Raw genomic sequence first — 10,238 nt, 5'->3', positions numbered from 1 at the left:
TCCTTAAAAAAAGACACATACACTCCTCATCTCAGTTAATTAATATATTTATTTAATGTGATTTCTCAGTATTCTTGATTTTGATGATGTTTTGGACAAACAGGAAATTAACAAATGTTTTTTTGCTTTGGCAAATGACTAGTTTAGTATCATAACTTCCTTATTATAAGGTAAAGTAATTTCATTTGCACATTTATCACCAGGAAATAATATCTCATTATTAAGTAAATTATATTTGTCAACATGTTCAACTTTACAGCATGGAATACACCATTGCTTTCAAAACTTCCTGAATATTATGACACCACTGTAATTTGTCTGAATTGTCCTTCAAAGTTCTTTTCGCTTGCCCTTGTGATAATGATACTTTGCAATTATGTTATATGTATGTAGATTTTTTTACACCATGCTCATCACTAGTATCTGAGCACCAGTAGAGTGCTTTCCATCTCCAAATTTCAGATGTCTACGAAGCATTTTTAGTCACATTTTATAGATGGAGAAATTGAGGCAGAGTTTGAAGGAACAAAATCAACTTTTTGTTATAGGCCATTATGCTGGAATCCTTAGTCAAGAAAAATTGCAAGTCATTGGGATACTTTCCTCTGCAAGGCCTGTTAGACTGGGGGTGTAACATGTGAGTTCGTATTTATATTTTGCCAGAGCTGTGTAGCTCACTTGCCCACTGACACTGCTGTATCACTCCAGTGGATTTTGCATTTTAAATTTATGATAAGAGACCTGATCCTTCATTCTTTGTGCACCTGAAGCTTCCATTGGATTCACTGGGCATTTTGGATACAGAAGAGATGCAGAATTAGGCCCAAAGGCCATCAGTGAATCTCATGGCCAAGTGTGTATGATGGACTGTACCCCTGTATTCGCCCCTTACACACTATTTTAATAATCTTTGTACAAAGACTGTTTTGTGATGTATCATTTGAAAACTCATAATTTTCTGGTCATTATTGTCCTGGTAAAATACGTGTGACAACATTATATGTAAAGTTATAAGACATATAACACATGTTCCAAGTCTGGGGAGTGACCAAACCAGTTTCTTAGAGACAAAGGGCACGCTGAGACTTCAGCCAGGTGTAAACAAATCTGATGGACCATTATCAGCTGTAATCAGCTAAATAGCCATTCTTTGGCAGGAAAGAGGGCTTGGGTAAAAAATCTATATTTTAGCAAAGAAACAGCATGAGGTTCCTATTCCCACAAACTTTTGCCAAGCGCCGAACTGGAGATGCTTCCCAAAGGGACTTGGGGGAGAGGACTATAAAAAGAAAAGCGAGACATCCCAAGAGCACCCACCCTCTTTCTTTCTGCCCACTGCATCCACAGCACCTGAAGGACAAAGGAAGCAGTGTTGGCTTGGAGGACGGGTCCTGACCTAAGAGTTTGGCCAGTAAAGCATGTGGTGAGAAAACTTTGCTTTGATTTTAACATAGTTTAAGTTAGACACTAGTTGCATTTTATCTTTGTTTTCCTTGTAACCATTTCTGACCTGTATGCCTCATTACTTGTACTCATTTAAAATCTCTCTCTAGCTAATAAACTTGTTTTATTTCAATCCAGCGTCTTTGAACTGAAGTGTCTGGGAACGTGTATTTGGGGTAACGTGCATATAATTTCTATTAATTAAATGATGGACTTTATAGAAGCTTGTATTGGCCATGAGAGGGCTGGGCAGGACATGATATACATTTCTGAGGAAAAATCTAAGAGTGGAAGTGTGTTGGGGTCAACCTGCAGTACAAACAAGACTGGTAAACCAATGTGTGGCTAGCTTGCCACACCACACACAGACATAGCTGGGAGTGACTTATATGCTAGAGGCTTTTTATGAGCAGTCCAGACTGGCGCCTCAGCAGCAAAGCAGTGTAAAGGACATCCCAGGCTAGAGGACAGGGTTACACAGCTACTCATTAGTCTGGATTGTACCCTGGGTACGTTACAGCTTGTCCATTTCTCAGCCTTTCCCAGAAAGGAAGAACACACAGGATTGATGCTCAGTAGTGACTTTTACTGACAACAGGAAGTTTCAAGGCATGTACTTTGGACACATTAGTGAAAAAAGGGTGGAAGGGGAAAAAACACTGACTCAGGAGGACAATTTCCGTGTAATCATTTCCACATTGGCCTTTGGATCCAATGCAAATCAGCAAGCACTTAGCCCTTTGAGCCATTCTTTCCCATGCAAAGCAGCCACTTGACAAAGAGCATGTCTCAAAACAGTTCTTCCATAAAGCCCACCAAGGAGAGAGTGGAGATGCCGGTTCCTTCTTAAAATTAATGCTCCAGATTCACCAGTACAATCCATTGCCTTTGTGCCTCTCAAGTGGTGCAAAGGGGCTGGCTTCTGGTTGTAAGTGACCAGTGGAGAATTCCCCAGGTAGAGGGAAACTCCTTGCAGGTATAAATGTAGTAGAGCAGCTTCCTGTAGGAGCTGCCCTGCTCCACCCCACCCTGATATTGGAGGTATGCCTGGGGAGGGAGAGGGCATGTTGTGGGTGGGGGAGGGAATCCTTTAGCAGTGGTTTAAGTTAAAGCAGCCTACCATCCTTTGAGCCAAGAGGTTTTTCATCTGCAGAGGAGAATCTAGTCTAGCGTATGTTGGCCTCTGCAGATGCTGATGAGAACAAGATGATGACCTCTCAGAGTGGCTGAAGCCCGCTTTCTTTCCCGCTATGAACTGAAAAGAATCAAAACCTGGGGCTTGTAGCTTAGGGGGGCAGGGCCATGAGAGAGAGCTGGAAGGCGGCAGTGCTCACTTCATTGCATGCTATCCCTAACCCTGCAGAAACCCCCCACCATGAAACTCTGCAGGCATCTGGATTCATAGACCTGGGGGGAGGGGGAGGGGAACTGGGTGAGGGCAGATTTGGCTGCTCTCCATAGAATTTGCCTCACTCTAAATCCACAGGACAAGACAGGGTCTGTGGGCCCTCAGCCATGCTACTGAGGGAGCCACAGGGATCTGCGGGTCAGGACAGAATGTAATGTGAATGCACAAGGCCTCCATACAATCCCATCTCAAGGAAGGGGGCGGGGGGACGAGGGGTGTCTGTGTGGGTTGACCTGGCTGCCTCTTCTGTGTGGTGGGAACCCCACGCCCCTGGAGAGTAAACCAGGCCTATATCTAGTTGTAAAATTAGCTGCAGCCAGTAGGTGACTAAGGTCCAGCTTTTCAAAGATATTAGGTGCACAAAGCTGCAGATAGGCACCTTGTGGGATGGTCCATTAGTAAATCTGGGTTCAAATTCTCAGTCTGCTTAATGGGGAGCAAGGGACTTGAACGCTGGTTTTCCAGCTTCTACATGAGTAACCTAAACACCGGGATATACGAGAGTGGGTGGTTATCAATCTGTCCTGTTAAAACTATTCCATTTTGTATAAATAATAAGCTAGTCCTCAGCACAGGGACTGGACTCTGGTTCAACAGACTGTCCAGCTGCAGAGTACCTCATCACCTAGTGGTTAGGGCACTGACGTGCACAGGGAAAGGCCTGAGTGCAAATCTCTGCTCCCTCTCAGGCAGTGGGGATTTTACTACTGGTCTTATATGTGCTTGGTAGGTGCCCTTATCACTGGTATAAATAGGACCACCCCAACCCAATCTCCTTGTTGAGAGGACTGACCTGGCTTCTGGGCCTATCTCCAGGAGAGGATTCATGGCTGTGAACTCTGAGTGGAGAAAGGCAACTCCCGCCACTCTAGATTTTAAGGCCTTCATCCTACAGAGGGGTGGGGCTTAGGCAGCTCCCCATTCAGCTTGTGCTTCTGTGAATCCCCTTTGAACATGTTTAAGTCTCCCCCTGCATTGTACAGGGAGCCTGGGCACCTAAATTGGGGTTGTGATTCCACTTGGGAGCAGGGCACCTAAAAATTAAGAGCTGCAATGCTCAGTGTAAGTCCTTACGAGTCTAGCCCGAAGGTACTTTTGAAAGTCACACTGGGTACTTGTCCAAAGCTTTAAGTACTTAAATCTTTAAAAATTTGGCCCTAAAGCATCCCTGCGACAGTCATTCCCACACACCAGGGTTTTCAATCCTGGCTGGGCTGGCTTGGCTTAGCCCTTCAGCCTCCTGTATGTGCCAGATGTTTTACTCTGCACAGGTCTCTTGGATGTTACCTTGAAACCTTCACACACCTTATAAGAGCCCATGGCACATTTTCCATAAGCAATCTTCTGCTCTGACGTCATTGGCCAAAGTTCCACATCCCACACAATTGTCCAGCAGGCTGGATGCAGGTCCTCGTCTTGGTTGCTGCCCACTATAGCAGCATTTCAGCAATGAGGCTGTATATATCTAGTTTACAAAGCCCCTAGGGTCCAGAGCCATGCCAAATACTATTATATTAATCCATTCTTAGCTGGCTTAGAATGAACAAAATGAACTTTGGCCTGATGGACTCAAGAACAATGCACATGGGACCTCTATGGATTTCATAAAGTGAAGGGGGGCTGAAGAATATAATGTGTGATGGCTACACCTGCTGATTCATGTTGTGGATTTGATAGTGGCTGCACGGGAGGTATCTGTATTCCCAGGGGAGAGGAAGAATATTTACTGGCAGGGAGAGGGACTGAAGAGACAGCAGAAATGTGGTTCCCAGAAAGTAAGTTAACTCAAGGTTCCTGTCCAGCCAAGATTCACTGCATTAGTAACTTTGGTGGTTGGGTCTGAATAAACTTTCTTCCTGACAGCTGCAAATGAGAGAGGAGATAGAATGGTTGGTGTGCTGACTCTCCTCTTGAACACGCGAATGTGGACGAGTCCAATAACTCAAGAGGAGTTTGTTTTTTTAATAAATATACATCTCACTGGTATCAAAATAATTATAAACAAAATATACAATTTATACATGATATACAACTGCTAATAGTATAGCAACCATGCCACACATTTAGGGAAATACACTGTTTCCAACACACACAGTTAATGTTATTGTTACCTTTCCCATAAAAGCCACGAGGTCATTCCGTTTCAATTCCTCTCTCTGCATTACAGCACAAAGAGCAGCTGAGGTCAGTCATTAGGAGCTACTATAAATCAGCCCAACAGAAATCTATGCAATGTCTTCCGCAGGATGGGCTACTTATGTGAACCTGTCCAGCCATTTAGGGTGAAGCACTCCACAGAAACACTCACTAGGTATCTCTCATATGCATTCTTGTACCCAAAACAAATATTCAGGTGGATCCAGAATCCTGCTGTCCTCATATTGTTCATACATCTGGACAACCAGTTAATCAATAACTGGCACAAAAACAGATTTCTACTGATGTTACACATCCAACACCCATAGTAAAATATGGGTCAGAATGTGAAACCTGCTGTTATAATGATGTAGTCCATGCTGTGCAGTGTAGTATTTCATCTTTTTTTTTTCACATTTTGTCTTTTTAAAAAGTCCACTTCCTATACATATATACAATCATATCCTTTATGAGAAACTTCTACTTTAAAATGCCAGCTGTCGTCCTCCAATAACACAGTCATCATATATAAGCTAGAAGAAAAAACAAAACAGTCTAGGTTAATGCAAAGTTCTACAGGGAGCACTCAAGTCCCCCTTGGGGAATATCAGAACAAATTCTGCTTGTTTTGACTTCAACAATACTGTTCACAAGTGTAAGGCAAGCAGGATTTGAATTGAACTCCTTAGTGGTATTCAATAATAATGATGATATAGTTTCTTAAGAGGAAAATATTTGAAAGTCATGTGGAGAAATATATACAGGAGAGAAGGAAATAAACCAAAACCTTATGTTACAAAATGCAGAAGATACACTAGCTATCTCCAATAGAAGACTATGGAGAGGCACATACTGAGACACTTGTTTTATCAACCTTCTTTCCCTTATATATTTGTATAGTCCAAATGTGTGCTTTTATATTTGCATTTCTAATACTCACTCAATAAAATCCTGATGATAAAAAATAGAGTGCTAGATTTTATGGTCCTTAAATGAACAAATTTCTCTTTGAAATCATGGGGGATGGAAGGAGGTTTGCTTGATTGAAACCCACAAAAAATTGGCCCAGAATAAGAGCAAAGATTGTCTAATTTACACTTGGATTTTGTAAGTAAATGTTATAAAATAGCTTTGGAAGTCCAGTGCTTAGGTCTCACACTGTATTCCCCATGCTTGCTATTTAAATTTTTTTAGTTTACTTTGAGTTTGTAGGTGAATTATATGTAATAAATTAATAGGCCATCCAACATGCCGTCAAAGCATCAGGAAAAAACAGAACCGAAGGGCCTCAGAGTTGTGTGCATGTTTCCCGATAACTTTATTGGGAGTCATGTAGATGCATAAGGGAAAAATTTAGTCCTTTCTTATAAAAGGGTGAAAACTACTACTTACTTCATCCTCTGTGAATTCTGATTCTGATTCACAGCTCTCCTCATCCTCACTTTCTGGTAGCATTTGTAGGTCAGCTGTGGTTAAGTGCTTCAGCTGTTCTTGTATGCTGGAGCTCTCTCTTCCCCATGTGAGCTGGTATGGAGAATAGCCCTGGTAGGTCACTTTATTCACATCAGCCCCATGTTTTACCAGAAGCGACACCAGTTCTGAATTTTGCAGGTCTACAGCTAAGTGCAGGGCAGTTCTGCCATTACAAGGTTCCTGATTAGTAAAAATAAAACAGGACATTTAGTATCAGGATAGTTAGGCTTGGCACGACCAAAATTGTACATTCTTATTCCAGTACTATCATGTTTGGATAAACAAAGAGCTTCAAATACACACCTGAGCATTGACATCTGCTCCCAAGGACAGCAAACGTTCTACTATAGCCAGATACCCTTGAATAGATGCCAAATGGAGGCATGTGTGTCCTGTAAAACAAGAACATAGGTAAAAATTAAGTACTTATCCCTTAGTACATTATCAGTCATTTTACCCTAAACACTCTTCTAACATATTATCATCATATCTTGGGTTTGAAATCACCATTATCCAAACTGAAAATAAATTGTTCTATGTGAACTTTATACTGTATATGGATGATCAGATAAATTAAAAGCATCTTTATTGCTTAGATGCTATGTCTTTATTTTCACTGAGTGTTAGACTAGAACTTGTTTTAACAAAAAAAGAATCAATAGACAAATGTAAAATGTCCATCATTTGACAAACCAAATAAATAGCTAAACAGCACTATCTAAAAATCAGAGCCTAAAGTTGAAGAGTGTGAGAGCTGGTGGACTTAGTAATGCACTGGCAGTCAGGAGAGCTGGGACTACCACTGACTGCAGTGTGAGCTCAGGAAAGTCACTTTATTGCTAGGCCTCAGCCTCCCATCTGTAAAATGGGAATGATAACACTTATCCATCTTCCCTCTGAGATCTGTGTCACAAAAGCACTAAGTGCTAAGCGTTATATTCATGTAAGGTAATGCATGCATACCATTGTAATTGGCAGACTGTAGGACTGAATATAGGTGGTGCTGCTGGCAGTACTGAGTGAGGACGGAGACACCTCTGAGAGAGCCCTGCTCACAGGCAATATGAAGTGGTGTGTTTCCTCGGAAGTCTCTGATCTCTGGGTCACATCCGGCCTTCAGAAGAGTCTCGGCAATTTCAGGCTGCTCTGTGATTACTGCCAGGTGAAGTGGAGTCTACAAGCAAAAAAAAAAAAGAAAAACTATTGTAAGGTACAGGACAAACAGGAAACACGTTAGACAGCATCTGGGCACACAGCCCCTCAACCACTTGGTGATTCTAGCTCAACTTCTTAAAAATAACATAAGCATTCACTTAATATTTTGTGCTCAGCTGGAACGCTGTATTCAATAATCAACAGGAGTCCCCTTTTAGCCTGGGATTGACTGATTTATGGCTCTCTTGAGAGCAGAGACAATACAAATAAAAGGCAAACAAGGGATGAGTGTAACCCTTCAGAGTATATTTAAAAGCAATCATGCTTTAAAATGCCAGTGTGAAGGAGACTATTGGCCGTACACCAACACAAGTTTTTCCCTGGGTAATCCTGTGTCTTTTTGGGGGGTTATATGTGAGTTGATTGAATCTCGGGCCATTTTAAACGCTTGTTTTAGAAAGTTACTGAAATCACTAAGTGGGTCGGGCCAGTCTGGATTGTTGCAGGAAAGCAGATGGTTTAAAGTACCTGGTTCAGGTTATTCTGAAAGTTCAGGACGGCGGGATCACCAGTTGCCTGGCGAATGACTTCCAGGCTCAAGGCCTTCTCTTCGTGAATAATTGCCAAGTGGAGAAACCTAAAGGAAGGGGGGGAAAAAAAAAAACAACCCCTCAATGTCGGTCCGTGGGGGGAGGGGGCAGGGCGGAGCACAGCACGGTGTCGGCAGCCGCGAGCACTGCCCCAGCAGGCTGGGTCTGTCACGTGCGCAGGCGGCAGGCGGGTTTCGCAAGGCCGGGGTTTTCAGGGGCCGCTGCCTGGTGTTTTCCGCGGGGTTGTTATGCGCTGAGTCTGAGTGTTCCGGGCAGCGGGCCAGGGACTTTCCAGAGCAGCTTCCCCCTCCGCTCAGCCCGCCCCGCCCCGCCCCGCCGCCAGCACACTCTGTACTTCCCCCTCCCGGCCGGCCTGGCGGGCAGCCAGCTCCGGCTCCGGCCCCCAAAGCCCGCGGCGCCAGGTGGCTCAGCCGCCGGCCCCGCACCCCATCTCCTCCCCCCCGTGAACAGCCAGCCCCGCACGGAGACTGGGGGGGCACAGACGGCCGGAGAAGGGGCTGCTCCTCCCCCCGCCGGCCTCCGCGCTACGCCACCGGCCCCAGCTCCTCGTACCACCCCGGGGGGAATCTCTGCGCCGCGCCGCCCCGCGCTCCCGGCCCCGGCCCCAGACTTACGTGTCTCCCTCCTCAGTCACTTGCAGTTGCCAAGGCTGGGCCGGCGGGTGCTGGCCCTCGTGCAGCGGCCCCAGTTCCTCGGAGGGCTGGAGCCGGATGCCCCGCAGCTCCTCCACCAGCAGCGCGTACTCCTCCTCCTTCATGGAGTCCAGCCCGCTGTCGTGCCGGTCGTCCGGCAGCAAGCCGAGCTGCCGCTCCTTCTTCAGCGGCTCGCGGCTCTCCATCGCCACGTCCCGCCGGCAATCCGGGCTGCAGCTGGGGTGGAACATGGCTCGGCCTCCGCTAGCGCAGGGCGAGCGGCGCTGGTTGGCTTTTGGGTGGGGAGGAGGGAAGAAAACGACCCTCGGCTCCTTCACAAGCGACCCGCGTCCAAGGACAACTCCCAAGCTCGGCGGCGGTGCGGTACGGCGCAGTGGCTGGCAAGCATCCGTGTGTGAGCGGCGGGCGGGTGGCGGCGCTGGATATACTTACGCCCTCTGCCGAGGGGATTTCTGCAGGGGGAGGAGCCGCGCCTGGGAATTTCCAGGCGAGTCCGCAACAGCACGAACTAGCCTGCGCCAGTCTGCGGCGTTACAGAAAAGGCCGGGCCAGGCTCGCGGAGAGGAATCCCCTGGCCCGCCCTCACTCCCTTCGGCTCCCTTCCCCCCTTTTTTTTCCACGAGAGGGAAAGTACTTGTTACAGCTCTGTGACTAAGCCCCTGCGCCCAGGTACTTCCCTGCCCGGCCTCTGGGGAGCCGGTGGGAGCTCGCCCTCTTTTCCCCACTTAGGGGTTTCCCTTCATCTAGTCTCCTTATGCTCCTCCTCACGGATTCTCTTTTGGGGCTAATATACCACTGGGGGGATGGAGCCCGCCTGCTACCCCGCCAGCCAGAGCTGGAACTAGGGGTGCCCCACACCTGGTTTGAAGTGGTTTCCATCATATACAGGGTTTACAGTTTGGTTCAAGGGCTCTCAGCATTCCCCCCCCCCTTACAAATTGTCCCAGCATCCCTGCTGCCAGCCCCCATTCCTTGCTAGCTTTGGGAATGTGATCAGCACAAGCAATGTTTGAACCCACTTGCAGCTATAAAAATCCCATGGGTTTTTTTGCCAGAGTAGGACCAGTGGCATACCCAGGGGTGGGTGGGCAGGCCCCTGGGCGCTGGCTGTGGGGGGTGCCAGGCCAGCCCTTCATGATGCACAGGAGGTGGGGGGTGTTAATAGTCAATAGCAGCAACGCTAAATACATTTGCACTAAACCCAAGATGAGTTTGGAATATGACAACCTTTGAACTATTCAGAAGCCCTAATTTGCACAACTGTAGCCCAAAAGCACTTCTTTAAATGTAAAGCCTACTCTGTACCAGCAACTATATGACTTCCTCCTATGCCCACTGAAGTCAATGGTAAATCTCCCA

General features: G+C 46.2%; 1 protein-coding gene across 1 annotated transcript; it reads right to left on the bottom strand.

The window, feature by feature from the left end:
- Positions 1 to 4,793: 4,793 nt before the first annotated feature.
- Positions 4,794 to 9,242, bottom strand: NFKBIA (NFKB inhibitor alpha). Its single transcript, XM_067534002.1, has 6 exons — positions 8,841 to 9,242; positions 8,144 to 8,252; positions 7,424 to 7,634; positions 6,764 to 6,852; positions 6,380 to 6,640; positions 4,794 to 5,520 (listed from the first exon to the last, which is right to left on the bottom strand). Exons 1-6 carry the CDS (start codon positions 9,107 to 9,109, stop codon positions 5,473 to 5,475), a joined length of 987 nt encoding a protein of 328 aa, XP_067390103.1. The 5' UTR covers positions 9,110 to 9,242; the 3' UTR covers positions 4,794 to 5,472.
- Between the last annotated feature and the right edge of the window lie 996 nt (positions 9,243 to 10,238).

This window comes from Emydura macquarii, unplaced genomic scaffold, assembly GCF_026122565.2.
Source record: "Emydura macquarii macquarii isolate MOO-44397 ecotype Brisbane River unplaced genomic scaffold, CSIRO-AGI_Emac_v2 contig_374, whole genome shotgun sequence".
Classification (NCBI taxonomy): domain Eukaryota; kingdom Metazoa; phylum Chordata; order Testudines; family Chelidae; genus Emydura; species Emydura macquarii.
Note: the sequence above shows the minus strand (reverse complement) of the source record. Positions and strands in the feature narration are given on the sequence as shown.